At 36.6% G+C, this 17,206-nt stretch overlaps 1 protein-coding gene across 2 annotated transcripts; it reads left to right on the forward strand.

The window, feature by feature from the left end:
• Nucleotides 1-3,613: 3,613 nt before the first annotated feature.
• Nucleotides 3,614-10,140, forward strand: LOC135627086 (tubby-like F-box protein 14). 2 transcript variants are annotated; one of them, XM_065133048.1, is made up of 6 exons: nt 3,614-3,851; nt 4,814-4,937; nt 6,759-7,199; nt 7,414-7,510; nt 8,986-9,118; nt 9,200-10,140. In XM_065133048.1, exons 3-6 carry the CDS (start codon nt 6,855-6,857, stop codon nt 9,918-9,920), a joined length of 1,296 nt encoding a protein of 431 aa, XP_064989120.1. In that variant the 5' UTR covers nt 3,614-3,851; nt 4,814-4,937; nt 6,759-6,854; the 3' UTR covers nt 9,921-10,140. The 2 variants fall into 2 exon arrangements, with proteins under 2 accessions (XP_064989120.1, XP_064989119.1); XM_065133047.1 differs by having other exon boundaries at nt 4,817-4,937.
• Nucleotides 10,141-17,206: the final 7,066 nt, after the last annotated feature.

Consider the following 17,206-nt stretch of genomic DNA (forward strand, 5'->3'; position numbering starts at 1 on the left):
TTGCATCAAAATCATCCTGCATGAAATGCAGTCTACACCTTTAGCAGGGCACTCCGGATTCCTGAGAACCTACAAAAGAGTGAAGCAAAATTTTTATTGGAGAGGGATGAAAAAAATTATTTCTGAATATGTGGCACAATGTGATGTATGTCAACAACACAAGGGTGAAACAGTGGCAAGTCTAGGGAAGCTACAACCACTACCCATACCGAACTCGGTGTAGACTAACATCTCCATGGACTTCATCGAAGGGCTACCACCTTCCAAAGGTAAAAGCACAATTCTCGTAGTGGTTGATTGACTTATGAAATATGCTCATTTTTATACTGTGCGAAATTCCTACACAGTTGCTAGCATTGCCTAGATTTTCATAGAAAATATTATTAAACTACATGGGATGCCAAGATCCATTGTAAGTGATCATGACAATATCTTCATTAGTAAATTTTGGACTGAGTTATTTCAATTACAAGGCACCAAACTTAAGATGAGCACAACATATCATCTACAAACTAACGACCAAACCAAGGTGGTGAACACGTGTTTAGAGACGTACCTTTGGTGTTTCACCAATGACTGGCCAAAAGAGTGGGCAAAATGGCTTCCCTAGGCTAAATGGTGGTATAATACTATATATCATTCATATACAAAATGTGCCCCTTATGAAGCACTATATAGCCGACCGACCCTTGTGATTCCAAAGTATGTAATTCGCTCGACCAAGGTAGATCAGGTCTACAAAAAATTGATTGATAGAGACAAATTCCTACAATTGCTAAAAGATAATCTCTCTATCACTCAAGCCAAAATAAAGTAGCAAGCCAACACACGACAAAGCGAAAGAGAATTTTCAGTAGGAGATTGAGATTATCTTCGCCTACAGCCATACAAGCAACTCTCCATCAACACACGAGCCTTCATGAAGCTATTTCTACATTTTTGTAGGCCCTATCAGATCACAAAGTATATTGGAGCCATGGGGTACATACTTAAATTACCTAAGGATGCCAAAATTTACCTTGTCTTTCACGTGTCATACTTGAAGCCCAAGTTAGGAGAACACGAGTCATCCTAGATCCAACTGTCCAACACCACTAATGATGGAGATATTCAAGCCCAACCACAAGCCATCCTCGACCGCAGAATCATGAAGCGTCGCTGACGTCTCTCTACTGAAATATTAGTACATTGGAATAATTTACCACTTGAAGACACCACATGGGAATCACATGAGGAGTTGAAGACCTAGTTCCCTGTGTTCATGGAATCTTAGCCTTGAGGACAAGGCTGATTTGGAGAGGACGGGCTTGATAGGACCCTAGCAGGGTTAGGTCCTACTCAACCAAGAAGCAGCTAATAAAACCCTGTGAGATTATATTTGGGCTTTTGGGTTTCCTATAAAGAAGAGTGACTAGGGTTTATATTTGGGCCTTTGGGTTTCCTAGCCGTTGCCCCCTTTTGCTAGGCTGGTTGGTTAGGGTTGAGGGCAAAAGGGGTAACTCACTTAGGAAGCAGCCCCTAGGTCTAGGGTTTGGAGCCATATATAAGCATGTAGCTTCCATCTCTTTAATAATAAGATATATCTATAATTACAGCCATTTGATTGACTAGGAGGGTGGAACTCCTATAGCGTTCCAAGGAGTGATCTTCCTCAAAGATTAATCTACATAGAATTCCTTTAAGATTCTATTAAGACCCTCTAAAATCGACACTTGTGTTATCATATTAAGAATTCCTTTAAGATTCTATTAAGACCCTCTAAAATCGACACTTGTGTTATCATATTAAAGACCCATTTTACCTGATTGCAACTCAATTATAGCCTTGTTACCGATTGATTGTTTGGCTTGTCGAACAATCTTATGGCATGTCAATTGTTCCTCCAAGAAGTTAGTCGATCCTACCGTACATCAATCAATCGTTTGGTTTTGTCTGATCCTTCCATATGACATTCGATCTTTCAACTTATCAACATGATGTTTAATTCTTTGACTTGACAATTTATTCTCTAATTATCTATATTTTTTATTGAAGTATCTCATATATCATTTAATATAAGATTAATTTATCAAATTTAATTTTAACATCAAAATATGATTTATCAAATAAGTGAGTTGTGGTGGAGCTATTAAGTTGTAAAGAACTATTTGACATTCCTCAATATATTGAGATCCCTAGAACTCTTCAAGACTCAAAAAAGGAAAACTCTTATCACCTCAATGAGATAGGAAGCAAGATAATATATCTTGGGAAGACTAGTTTTATTCATGGCACAAAATGGTATCAATCAGTTTATAGATTTGAGACGAAGGCTAACTATTCTTTGACATGTTTTCTTCAGGTAGCATTGACGATATTCCTTTGGGTCACTCTTTTTTTGCTCGATTTCTAATCGAATCGAAAACTCCATTGACATGTGATAGGTGGAGACCGCAACTTAGAGTCAGTTGAGAGTTGATCTCTCGATAATGACATTATAAGTTAAAGGTTTGTTGACCACTAAGAATATTGTTTTGATCATGTTTAAGTATGAGTCCGAACCAAATGTCACATAGGGATTTACGAGATGGAGTTGTCCATAAATCTAATCAAAGAAGAAGACATTAGGATGATGTTAATAGCATTAGGATGAGGCTATCATCACTTAGACCACGAGGACAATATTCTTGACCTCCTCTTTCTCGAAGGTAATATTTGGATCTATTGTCATAAGTGGTAGATTTTCAATCAATTCAAAGAAATCCATATAACTAAAAAACAATGATAAGAAGAGCAGATTGTCTTGAACCTAAACATATTGGCCAATATTTCTTCTATGAGATGCTCCCGAGTGCTCTCGGGGGATGATTACATGTGATATGTCATGCCCTCTTAATGGTACAAAATGTTATTTCTAAAGTTAATCATCAAGTGAGATGCAGGCAATGACTTGACCAACTCTGAGACTAACGTGAAAGCAGGTTGATCCAACCCCGAGATGTGAAGGAGCCTAAAGTGGAATTGAACTATTAGAGTGGCACTTAAGCAAGCACCAATGTGAAGCTCTCAACTTGCTGAGATGGCTGTTGTGGGACCAATATCAGGTGTTTCCGGCTCACTTCCTTCGATATCTATATCAGGAGGAGTTCAGAGTGTTGTATGATATGATGAACGGTGAAGATCAATTTTCATTCATATTACTTGATCATTTTATGCATTATGCATCATCATCATCATCATCTCATCAAATTAATACTATTTCATAAGTATACTTTGGTCATTTTGCATAGGAAGGAGCTTTTTTTTTTTAAATAAAAATTATTATAGTGGACCAAAGTTAAAAAATAGGGTTAGATTTGGAAAAACAATAAAAAAGGATTTTTCGGGAAAATCTAAAAATGCTTTTTAATCTCCACATCGAGGGTTTACTTGCTACGCATGTCGAGGACAGGAACAAGTGGCTCTACGTGTGGGTCCAACAAGATCCTTCATTGTTTTATCAGATACCAAGCGTGTACAAAACACGGGTTCGGCCAAGCGGGTACGCGTAGCCGTGAGTCCAAGATAACTGGCGGTTGGCGCAACAAAAATCTATCGTTTTCCTTTCACGTCGCTTCCTTCCTACTGTGCTGGCCTATCTACTGGATTTAATGGGGCCTTTAGATCCGACTTCACTTCCTGTTCGAAGCGAACAAAAATAAACGGAAAAGGATCCATGAAGCCGGCGACGGAGAGGAGGGATTGGAAGCGAAAGCAAGAAGGTTCGAGAGGTTTAGATCTGGTGATGCGAATGCGAACGAGATCGATGGGGCCGGGATCGTTTCCCCTGTCCTGTTTGATGCGTGGTGGGGTCTTGAGCCCTCGTGGCTGAGGTACTTCTTAGGGTTTTCTTTCGATTCGAGAGGTTTGTCGTAGATTTTCGATTTCTTGCATCTTTTTTATGATTTCTGCTGTTCCTTCCTGTAAATTTGCGTTTGATTGGCCACTAAATATCGGCAGATCATCTGATTGATTTCTGTCAATCTTCTTTAATCTGGAGGGAATGGGGTCTGTACTCGATTGTTCTATCTTTCGATTGGAGCGGGAAAATAGAAAAAGACGCTCTCTTTTTTTCTTTTTTTTTTTTGCGCGTGTGTGAAATATTCTTTGCTGATATGGTGGGAAAGCTCTCTTCTTGGTGTGGTTGAGTGGGTACATTTTGTTTCGCACCCCGAAACGTGTCTCTGTAAAGTGAAAGACTTTTGACTACCACAACCTTTTCCTGCTGCTAATATAATTCGACGAAAAAATAAGCGAAAATCATCATTTGATTCTCATATGTCTCCAACCGCCTTTAGAAGACATCCAATATTTTGGAGCAACCTCAGGTATCACTCGTTAGTTGTGACCGCCTTTTGTTTTCCAAAGATCAGGTCATGTAGAAAGTGTCACGGCCATGAGGTTTTCTCGTTGGAGTTCTGCTGCCTTTTATATCTAGTCTATTTCTTGTTTGAGCATAGTTTGGAATTTTTAAAAGATCTAGCTTGAATGAATATAGGAGATAGGAAACATGAATCAAGATCAAATATTGGCGTTCAACAATGAAGAACTTTTGGTCAACCATGGTAGTCAGATTGTGATCACCTAAAATTTTAAACCCATTTTACATAAAATTAAGATTCTATAATTAGAGTTTACCCTAGATGGGTGAATTGTTTACTTGTATCCGCTCCCTAACAAGGAATATTAATTCCTAGCTGAAACTTTATTCCCAATTTATATTGGAAAATTTTGGAATAAAATATTATAATTTAATTAATTATTTAATCCGAAAATTAATTATTCCTTTCCTTAGTAGGATGTCGTCCGTCCTCCTCTCCTATTTAACGATGGGCAAGCCTCAATGCATAAACAGTGTCCTATGGTTGTTTGCTAGCGACGAGGATTGTGAGGGAGGAAGATCTTCGCCTTGGAGAGAGGTTGGTTCCCCTATTTATTAATTAGTTTATTTTCAAAATTTTTAATTCATGATATTGCTTGTCCATGATTTAAAGATTAAAAGTATGTTATTGATTCGATTCCATTATTAAGATTTAATTAATGATGTATGATTCTTGTAATAAGATTTTTTGTTATTCATGCATGTTTTTTAAATTTCATCTGTGATATACTTGCACTATTATTTAGTTGTTCATGTTTTAAAATTCGGATTTATGATATTATGAATTTAAAATTTTATTTAATGTTTAATCAAATAAGTAGTTAAGAATCTAATTATTGATAACATAATTTTTATATTTAATCTTGTATTCTCTATTATGATACATGTTTTTTTAAAATCAATTGGTTCTAACATTCTGTTAAAAACGGAGAGAAAAATATATTGGATTTGAATTTGAATTAAACTCTTTAGGTCAAGTTTGACCCGAGTCCATTTGAGTTTTAATTAAGCGGTTTGGAGGCCTGGGCCATGGCTCCTTGTAGCTCGGTTAGTGGTGTAACCAATAGCTCCCCGTGCGGCTCAACCACCTGCGGCCCGACCAACAGCCTTGCACAATGCAACATAATTAGTTCCATCAGTTTAGACCAATCCAGTGTGATTTCAGACTGGTTTTGATTGGTTCAAGCCTGTTTATACCAAATCACACCAATTTAGATTCAATTAGGCTAATTTAGGGTGATTCAAGGCAATTTTATGCAAATTTGAAGTCGGTTTAGATGGGTTTTAGCTGAAAATCGATTTGGTCTGTCAATTGGGCCAATTCAGCTAGTGTGTTTAGGTCAATTAAGGGCCTTAGTGGGATTGACACCCCATGATTTTGATGTTTGATGAATTTAAAAAGATTTATATGATGCATTTGTTGTGGATTTGAATGAAATTAATGATATTTTGATATGAAATTGGACTATATGATCGAAATGAATGATTGACTCATTAGATGATATATGAGGACTATGTTTCCCTATCGAGGGTAGGTAGGCCAAATTAGGAGGGTGATTGCCTTTCGGGATTGGTCGTCATATGTGGTGGCTGTGCGATTCTGTCCCCACTTTAGCAATGAGGGGCACCATCCCATTTACTTTTGAGAGTGCAATATGAGTTCTATCCATTCACTATTGAGAAAATACAAAGATCATCCTATGGGATAAGTAAGAGTGTGGAATAAGATATTCAACATACACCATTTTATGAGACCCGAAGCCCATGATGATATAATGCTGACATGTGACACTATTTGATTGACATTTGCTTTATGATTCACTATGTTTTGATATGTCTCGTATGTTTTGAGAGGATGTTTTAGGAGTTCTCATTCAGTGCATTTTGCTGATTTGTTTTATTTTTGTTTTCCATAGCACCTTCTAAGAGCATTAATAACATTAAGGCTGATTCCTGCATGGAGAAGACCTTCATTGACCGCTCGGTAGTGCTGCGAGGAGATTTAGTATTTTATGACTTTTAGTGCAAGCTAATAGAATTTGTTTTGTTATTTTTCAGACAGTTGTTTATTTTAAGAAAACATTTAAAATTTTCATTGAAATAAAATTAGTTTGTTTTATATTGCTCTAGTTTGATGTATGTGGAAAGATTCTCATATTCTGTGTGTGAAAAAAAAAAAAAAGAAAAATTTGGGTTGATGTGCTGTATTCATTACCTATGGTGTATCTGATTGGTTGAAGGTTCATAGTTGGGTCAAAGGTATCAATGATGCTGTGTAATAGTTCAAGTCTTACTATGTGCTATTACTATCTGAATTGTTGATAATCACTATTTTAATAAATTTTTCTTGTTTTTGCAGCTTGCTGTTTGGGTTTGGTTGACTACTATTTGTACAATTGTGGGTACAATCTTTGTGCCTTTGGGGAGGAAATTCATTCCTCATTTAGTTGCCTAAATGTCATTCTGCAACATTTTCTGCAATGCGAGATACAGCTATGGAGGCTCATCTCGGCATGATTTTGAGACACGGCTTGCGGGCCATTGCACGCCAAATTCTCAGGTTGCAGTGCATGAGGTGCACGATCAACATCTGGTAGTTCAGGCTAGCTGCTGGGATAGTTTTCCCCCTGAACTTCTCAATGATGTGATAACAAGGTTGGATAGTGAAAGCACTTGGCCTTTTTGTAAGAATGTAGTGGCTTGTGCTGGTGTTTGCAGGTCATGGAGAGAAATATGTAAAGAGATTGTTAAGAATCCTGAGTTTTCCGGAAAGTTCACCTTTCCAGTCTCCCTGAAGCAGGTGGCCTATTATTCTCTTTATTATTCTTTAAAAATAGATTTTTTTTGCTTGTATAGCAAGATACTGGTGTTTTCTTTGCTCTTGTTGTGTTATGTCATAAATTATACTGTTTCTAGAGATGACAATGCTTGAGTCATTGTTAAGCCTACTGTAGAAATGACAGGTTGCATGTTTGTCATGTAATTTTATAATGGAGCTATTTTGCATCTCACAGACTGGTCCGCGAGATAGTACTATCCAGTGTTTTGTTAAGAGGGACAAGAGGGACAAATCATCTCTAACATATCATCTTTACCTGTGTCTTAGCTCAGGTAAGCTTCCTTTCCTCTCAGTTTATGCAGTTAAAATTTTATCATGAATTTGTGGATCATGTTTTAAGTTGTCAGTCCTTTTCTTAAACTCTTTATGAATGCAATTTGTAGTTTCAAACTTTTCCTTCTAGTGGGATGATCGAGCACTTCTGTGCTTTGGGCAAGGTGCACTAAGAGTGTGGGTTGGATTTTGAACTTGCCTGGGATGGATCTTATAGGCCTCACTAATGCCGGCATCAGGAGCATGGCTTATTAGCTTTTCCAACAAGTTCAGTGCCTAAAAGGCACATCTTCCATTCTATATATTGTTGCTCAAATTTGGGAAAGTGATCTAGTTTAATGAGTATCTAGATGATTTTGACTAGGCTAAGACCTCTGTTATAAAGTGGAAGAATGTAGGTGGTTTTCGTACAACATAAGGGGAAAACACCTGAATGGGGTCACTAAGGTAGACTCTTATGGGAAACTTCCAATGCCCAAGTTAGCCGAAGGGTAAATGAAACTAAGCAAGCTAGGAAAGTAGGGTGCAAACTCACAAGGTGGCTAGGAGTGTGGATTACACACCCAAGATAGATGGGAGATCATCATATGTTTAGGCGAGATATCCACCTGATGGTGGTCATGGCCGACATAAACATGGTCAATAGGTGCTGCACTGGTTAGCATCAGGGGACAAGCCTCAACTGCAGAATTGGCATTTCCTCTGTCTGCAGAATTGACATGTTACATGTTGGACCACCACACAGCATTATTCATCATTACTTGGAGCAATAAGTTCTTCCTTTGGGAGAATAAGAATGAAAAGTCAGTAGAAAATATTTTCCTTTAAAAGAAGAGATTGAATATATGGGACTCCACATATTAATTTGTCCTCATCTTCAGTCTCCATTTCTTTGCTTCCATCCACTTTTTCGTTGTCTTATTCATCGATATAACTGTCTATCATTTGAGTCATTAATGTTTTTCTTTCACTTAGATAACGAATATGTGGTAATTACAGTTTACTCGTAAATTTACTTTCATATTTATTTTTCTCTAAGTTGTCATGTTGTATTTGTTGTATACCTTTCTTCAATAAGATGTGCTCCTTGTTTCTCCTCCACTGTGTGCATAGGCCCTTGGTGATCTAGGCATGTCCATCTGTCTTGAACCTTTAACAACTTTTGAACTACTTCGTTCATTTTTTATTTAGGCCTTTGTCATATATGAATATCAGCTCTATGCTATGTTAGGCTATAAATTTGACTTTTAGAAGTATTGATTCTGTAGATCTCTTTTTTATTCTTTTGTTGCTAAATGGTCATAAAGATGAAAGTGGTAATAAAGGTTATATCAGTTTTTGTTGATTTTTAGTAGCACTTGTTTCACTAGTAGTTGCTGCATTATATATTCTTTTCCTTGAGTGATGTTTAATTTGCCTTTTTACCAATTATAATTATTCCTCTTTAAATTATTTTTGTGCTTTAAATCTGTAGATGTACTTGTTGAGAATGGTAAATTCCTTCTGTCAGCCAAGAAAATTCGTCGGGCAACTTGTACAGAATACATAATATCTATGGATCGTGACAATATAACCAGATCAAGCAACACATATATTGGAAAAGTAAGGTATTAAAAGTGATATAGTTTGGAAGTTTTCTCGTTTAATATAATTTTTCATAAACTAATGTTTTTATCTTTGCATATTAGGTCCAATTTCATTGAAACCAAGTTTGAAATCTATGATACTCAGCCGCCATGCAATGGGGCAGCATCCTCCCAACTAGGCAAAATTAGCCAGAGACCTTACTTGAGAAAATTCTCATCGAAAGTGCCCAGTGGAAGCTTCAAGATAGCCCAGGTGACATATGAAATAAATGTGCCGCGAGCAAGGAGCCCAAGGCGGATGCACTGTGTTATGCACTCAATTCCTGCCTCAGCCCTTGACGCTGGTGGGACAGTTCCTTGTCAGCCAGAGAATCTGCTACCCCGCTCTCTGGAGGACTCTTTCCAGAGCATCTCCTTTAGGAAATCATCTTCTGCAGAGCGCTCAATTGGTTTCAGCGGTTCCCGTTGTTACTCGGATATCGCTGGAGGAGTTAGAGTGGGGAATGAAGAAGACGACAAGGCCACGGAGATGCCTCTGGTTCTCCGAAACAAGGCTCCTAGGTGGGTTGAGCAGTTGCAATGCTGGTGCCTTGACTTCGGGGGACGTGTGACCATGGCTTCGGTCAAAAACTTCCAGCTCATCGAGGCGACACAGCCAGCTGCAATGCATCCATCACCACTGCAGCAAGACAAGATTATACTTCAGTTTGGAAAGGTTGCGGAGGACATGTTTACTATGGATTACCGGTACCCATTGTCAGCCTTCCAGGCTTTTGCCATCTGCTTGTGTAGCTTTAGCAACTGGCCTTGCGAGTACAGCTAACCTAGATGAACTATTGAAATCGAAGAGGTTACAAAAGTTGCTCTTGTTAATGTTAATGCCCAGAGGCCTGTAACATGTAATTTTCTGTATCAAGTGCCATCATCCATGGGCCTATATATTTTTTTTCCTTATTTGTAGCTTCGGTAACAGCCTCACCAACAAGTAATCCAATATATCTGTCTGTCTCATTAATGCACAATTGAATTGATTGCCTTGTTTAGAGTAAAAGGTCCAGTGATGAGATGTAGATGCTGTCACCTATATATGACAGTTTCATCCCTTTGTGGCACGCGTGCTGTGTATAATCTTGGCAGTGGGACTGGTTTCCATTGTGTAGGCCACCACCGTATGTCTCTGTTATGGGATGGGATTATTGCTCGACTGTTGATTGACAAAGAGAGAAGAAGGTACGAAAATTTCTGTCTTGCATTGGTGATGGGACGGTAGGGTTCATGTAATCAAGTCTGTAATATTGTCCCGTACGAAACATATTATCTTTTAGTTTCTTTATCTTTTTCAAAACTCGATGTTCACCTTCATATCAACATATAGTATGTATATGGTTTTGTTAAGGTAGAATTCTATATGTTGATATGAATTCGGAATCGATCGTCCCAGGTGTTGGGATTCCGAGCCAATTTTGATTCAAGTTATGTTTCACTTAATACAAGTTAATAGACTAGAATATTATATTATTTTTGGAGATAAAATCAAATCATGTATTCGATATAGCATGGGAATCTTTTAAACTCTTCGTTAATTTTTCATTATAAAAAAAGAAAGAGATTTTTGAATCTCTCTAATTTTGAATTTAACCGTAAGGCTCTCTTTTGTCGGAAGAATTAACGTTGACAAATATGTCATATTTTTCTTGAAGATAAAATTATGCATCCTATATGGTAGATAGGTAGCGAGAATATTTTAAATCCTTCATCGATTAGATATCATCATTAAAAGAAAAAAGTTAGTAAATCTTATATTTTGATGATGAAATCAATCAATGAAATTAAAAAAGTAATCTTATTATAAGCTAAAATGCTTAAGTGTACTTCGGTGTGAATCTTTGGAAAATGAAAGTATTATGTTGGAGGATAAAAAATTATGCTGAAGAATAAGACATTATGACATTAGACTAAATAACATTATAGAAGATTGAATATGATACCAAAGGAGGAGAATAAGATAACATGTTAGAGCATAGGACAATCTGATGAAACATTATATGACATGTCAAAAGAACGTTTGATTTGTCAAAAGAATTCAGAAGAATGACAAAGTGTCAAAAAAAGCCTCAAATGTGTTAAAATTGAGTCAACTTAATTGTAGTCAATGTTGGGTAGCGTATGGTACGAAAAAGGGCTATAATACGGAAAAGGGTTATAATTGGGCAACTATTAGTAGGCCAACATGTAGCCTAGTGGTAGCACCGTTTAGTTTCAAGTTAGTGGTACTAACTGAATGTACCAACGACATAGATGATATCATTTTAGGACTATTAGCTATAGTTTGCTTAGAATGATGATAGTTTTGATACTTTTCTTTATATATATATATATATGTATGTATATATATATATATGTATGTATATATATATATATGTATGTATATATATATATGTATGTATGTATATATATATATATGTATGTATATATATATATATGTATGTATATATATGTATTATACATACATTTATATATATGTATATATATATATATGTATATACATGTATATATACATATATATACATGTATATACATATATATATATACATATATATAAATGTATGTATAATACATACATATGTATGTATGTATACATACATACATATATGTACATACATACATACATATATGTACATACATACATACATATGTATGTATACATACATACATATGTATGTATACATACATACATATGTATGTATACATACATACATATGTATGTATACATACATACATATGTATGTATACATACATACATATGTATGTATACATACATATATATATATATATATATATATATATTGATCGCCTTAACGAAGAGGAATCAAGAGTAATGGGATGAACAAATTACTATAAATTAATTTATTTTTCTCTTATTCTTGATTATTTATTTGTTTTAATTTGATTTTATATACTTGTATTTTTTCTTGATATAAATTCTAAAGTTTATTTAAATTTACACAAAGACTAATTTATCTCCCTTCTAACTATAGGATTTGATAGTATTACCATACAATAAATAGACATTTCATGGTTAAATTTGATTATTTCAAGAATAAGTAGAACAAAGAAGAGGGTTCACGGTGGTGGCGATGGTGCTATGATCGCACCCCAAAAAGGAGTGCATCGCCCCCTTCCCCCTGCTCCTCTTCTTCCTCTCGAGGAACAGAGGAGAAGAGTTTGAGGAAGCCAACGATGGACCGATGACTAGTTCTCTTTGCGACCGGGTGAATGGTTGGAGAGGATTTGATTAGGGGCGATGATCACTATTTGTTCTATGCGCAACCCTCTAGTCTTATTCTTTGTGGCATGGAGGAGAAGGTTCGATCGGGGGTAGCGACGGTGGTCGTGAAGATGGTGCTATGACCGTACCCCAATAGCGAGGGTTTGCGTTGTGCTGCTTGCATCTGGTGCATGGGCGACCGCGACTCTCCCAACACTGCAAGGACATGATTACCTCTCCCTAGGGTAGCGATGGTCCCTGCGGTTAGTGATGGTGGCAGTAGGGTAGATCCAACGATGAGGCTCCCTGCCCTTACCTCTCAAGTTGCTCCTCCACTATCTTCTTTCCGGTGAGATGCTCATTCGATAAAGCAGCATAGAGGTAGGTCATGCTATAGATCGCAGCCTCCCGCTCCCATTTCCAATGACCCTTAGCTTGGATTTCTTTATGTTGAATCTTATATTTTGATGATGAAATCAATTGATAAATTATTGATCTAATCTATATGCTGAGAAGAGTATTATAGGATTAACTATGATAATGAATAAGACATAAAGCAGATATTGGGCCGGAGTCAAAGATCGAACAATATGTCGAAGATTTGGATGATGAAACAGAAGCTCGCCAAGAGTTCATTAGGAGTTCACCGAGAATTCATCGGGAGTTCGCTGAGAGTTCATCGGAAGTTCACCAAGAATTTGTCAGGAGTTTACCAAAAGCTTACCAAGAGTTCACCGAAAGTTCGTCGAGATTTTGTCAAAAGAACAATTGATATACCAGATAAAGATTACTTAATTAATGCCTTAATTATCATAGTTAGAACTTACATTGAGTTAGAATTGGGTGGTAATCCTACTAACTCAGTTAGGGGCCAATTGGGCTCGATTTATGGCTAGTTTGGGCTAGATTGATGACCCAAACAATAACCTGGATCCCAGTCAAGCAGTGGCATCGTCGAAACTAGTAGTGGAACCACCTGAGGCTTAGCTTCCCACCACCCAGACTGGACGGTGGCACCGTCAATAGTTAATGCTGTCAAGTGGTGGTACCGCCCTGTCAGGCAGTTGTATTGCCAGAGCCTAGTCTCTGAGGCTATGTTAGGCAGTAGTATCGCTAGACTAGGTAGTGGTACCACATAGTGTCAAGCTGTCAGGCGATGGTACCGCCCAGTACTAGCAATATAATTAATGTTGTCAGGTGGTGGTACCGCCCTATCATGCGGTGGTATTGCCAGAACCTAATCTCTGAGGCTTTGTTAGGTAGTAGTACCGCTAGACTAGGTGGTGGTACTACCTAGTATCAAACTATCAAGCGATGGTACCACCCAATACTGGTAGTATACCACTAGTACTTTGAAAATCCGGGATGAGACATTTTTTGGTTCCAATTTTAAAACCATTGGGGCCTATAAATACCCTACTCTTTTTTGCATGAAAGAAAAACAAAGTGTGAACAAAAATCTTGAAGTGTTACAGTAGTTGTAAAAGTACTAAGTGTCATCCTCCTCCCTTTCTAAATCTTATGATCATTCAAATGAGGTGTGAAGCTTGTCTCCTAAACCTGTGAAAAGGAGAAAGTATTGTAAGAGGGTAGTTAGTCTTCGCTCATTAAAGGAAGACCATTAGTGGATGTCGGTGACCTCGAGGGAGGAGGAATCGGAAGTAGACGTAGGTCATAATGACCAAACCACTATAAATCTGGTATGTTCTTTCCTTACTACTTACTTTCATTACTTAGCTACACTCTGCATTGTACATTTACTTTAAGTCAACATCTTCTCGATATGATTTTTTTCGTTATGTTTTTATCAACTTGGAAAGATTTAGAATCACAACCATCATTTTTATCACTGCACTAATTCACACTCCCTCTTCTCTCCCCTCTTATTATCATATTGATCCTAACACTTTACTCCAGAAGTCCAGACTGATCAAAAGATTATTGTGTACGAGATTACTGATTCTGAAGAGCTGATTGAGGCATGGTCCATGTCGTTTATTGGTTATGTGGTTAGTCTCAAGATATCCTATTTTTCGTTATCCTCATTCATTAAGACTAGATGGGCAACATCGACATTTGATCTTTATATACCGAAGAATGATTTCTTTGTTTGCAAACTCTACTTTAAAGAAGATTTGCAATGGATCATTGAAGGGTTTTGGACTTTTCATGACCATCCAATGATTCTACAATGCTGGTTCCCTGATATCTGTTTGGAGTTAGACAGCCTACAATTTATTCCATTATGGGTATACTTTCATGATCTTCCTCTATATCTTTGGAGTCGACATTTTATTATAAAGTTATGTAGCACTTTAGGATAACCACTATATATCGACAAGGCAACAATTGCACAAACAAGATTAGCAGTTGCACAAGCATGTGTAATGGTTTCTTCCGATGGTGATCTTCTAAATGAGATTTTTTATCGTGATCTTGAGGAGAACACTCATATCTCATATTCTTGGAAGCCACAATGATGTAAGATTTGCTCATCTTTTGACCATACAATTAAAGCTTGTCAGCAAACTCAGAAATAGATCGCTTAAGTCTACCAGCCACGTCAGGTGTCTTAGCATGGGGTTGATACTGAACAAAGCGAGTCTCCGCTAGTGGTAGGAGCACAGGTGATGGCGAAGACAAGTGAGTATTCTGACTCACAGGGACAATACTATGAATATGAGGACAAGTTAGGAACTTCATCTCTTCCTATTATGTTGGAGTCTTCTACAATAGTGGTTTCTCATGGTACTCGCGCCCCAATAACCTCACCTCCAAGATCCACTCTTCAAGCTAACCAAGATGTTGTGTCTCAATAAACTCATATCCTAACAAGCCTTACCAACTAGAATATTGTGCCTCAACAAATCCATCACACTTCAACATACCTCGCCAACCAAGGCTTCTTAGTTCAATGTACTTTAAAGTTTAAATATTTACATGCTATAGATGAGTGGATAAATATAGGAATAAAGGCTTAAAAGGTAAGGATATTATATAGGAGGAAAATACAAAATCTAACAATAAGAAAAAGGATGGTACTACCTTTTCTAAGTTGCACATCCTTTCTTCTACATAGGAAGAATCCCTTACTTCCTTTCCCATCTTTTTCATTTTGATGAAGATAACTTGCTAGAATGTTTGTAGCCTTAATAAACCTAAACAATATCGAGAGCTCAATAGAATAATCAGGTCTACTGCTTGTGAAATTGTTATTCTTGTGGAAATAAAAATTAAACCATCTCGGGTTCGTGCTCAAAAAAATTTAATATGGCTAGAGGCAGAACTTTTTACCAACAATTCTTATAACACTTATGGTAGAATACGGGTCTTATGATATCCCAACTTTATTAATGCTCGGTTTATTTCTACTATTGAACAATTCATCCACTTTAAGGCAGATGATAAAAAGAATAGTTGTCAGTTTCTTATTACTGATATATATGATTCGAATAGTATGCATGAAAGAAATATTCTATGGACATCTGATTAGCATTGCAAATGGCTATCTTATCGTGCCTTAGATTATTCTTGGTGACTATAATACTGTTCGATATATAAATGAAAAAGTGTGGGGTTAAACCACTTTCAGAAAGCCAGTTTCAAAGTTTTAATAATTATATAGATATTGCTACATTGATTGATATGAAATCTGTAGGGGATTGGCTTTTATAGAGTAATCAAGGTGCTACCCATAGAAAAATAATAGCTCGACTCAATAAGTGTCTGATTAATCAAGAATGATTAACAGTTTACTTGATTCACTTCTTGAGTATGGTGCTTCATTATTTTTCGATCATTCTTTTATATATATACACACAGACAAAGCAACACTGAAAGGCAAGAAACCTTATCGATTTTTTAATATGTGGAGTACTCATCCTCAATTCCTCGAGGTTATTAGATCAACTTGGAATTTCTCCCCCTTACATCTTATGCCAAAAGCTGAAAGCATGTAAAACAATACTTAAGGAGTGGAATACAAACACCCTTGACAATATTACCACCCGGGTCTAATTATGCAAAAAGGAGCTAATGGCGGTGCAACATGAGCTACATCTTCAGCCCCTCGATGAGAGTCTGTAAAGAGGCAAAGCCAGAGATAACTTTATACAAGCCTTAAAGCAGGAGGAAAGTTTTATAAAACAAAAGTTTCGATAGCATTGGCTTACTCTAGGTGATTCCAATACTAAGTTTTTATATGTTGTCATTGCTACTAGAAAGACCATTAACTGCATTAAGAAATATAAAGACAAAGATTGTAATCTCATTGAGAATTTGGATGAAGTTAAAGCACACACTGAGTAATAATTTTATTCCTTAATCAAGAGGAGCAGCCTAACAATATTCATGTAAAGCCTACTAAAAAGCTTGATTCAGATGCTATCTCAATCCTTAATGCCACAATTACAGATGAAGAAATTGTAAGAGTTATCTTTAAGTCACCGAAGTACAAAAGTCATGGTCCGGACGGATTGTCAGCTAAATTAAACTAAATTGCATAGTCTATCATTGGTAACGATGTGATTAAAGTTTGTCAACCTTTTTTCTCTTCAGACCATATTCTTAAAAAGATAAATGACACTTTTATTTCTTTAATTCTTAAGAATATATGAGTTTGACTTAATAGAGAACTATCAACCCATTTCATTATGCAACTTTATTTACAAGATCATCTCCAAGGTGTTGGCAGATATAATGCAAAAGATTATACACAAGATCATTAGTCCTAATCAGGCTGCTTACATTAAAGGGAGAAGTATATATCATAATATTCTTCTTGCTAATGATTTGGTTAAGGATCTGCACTAAAAAATAAGAGGGACAAAAATCTATTTTAT

This window comes from Musa acuminata, chromosome BXJ2-11 (assembly GCF_036884655.1).
Source record: "Musa acuminata AAA Group cultivar baxijiao chromosome BXJ2-11, Cavendish_Baxijiao_AAA, whole genome shotgun sequence".
Lineage (NCBI taxonomy): Eukaryota > Viridiplantae > Streptophyta > Magnoliopsida > Zingiberales > Musaceae > Musa > Musa acuminata.

What these genes read in the sequence shown, in the direction of transcription:
- LOC135627086 (XM_065133048.1), top strand. Translation starts at nt 6,855, where the DNA reads ATGTCATTCTGCAACATTTTCTGCAATGCGAGATACAGCTATGGAGGC. An exon ending in TTACCTGTGTCTTAGCTCAG is followed by an intron (nt 7,511 to 8,985) that starts GTAAGCTTCCTT and finishes TTAAATCTGTAG; the next exon opens with ATGTACTTGTTGAGAATGGT. An exon ending in ACATATATTGGAAAAGTAAG is followed by an intron (nt 9,119 to 9,199) that starts GTATTAAAAGTG and finishes TTTGCATATTAG; the next exon opens with GTCCAATTTCATTGAAACCA.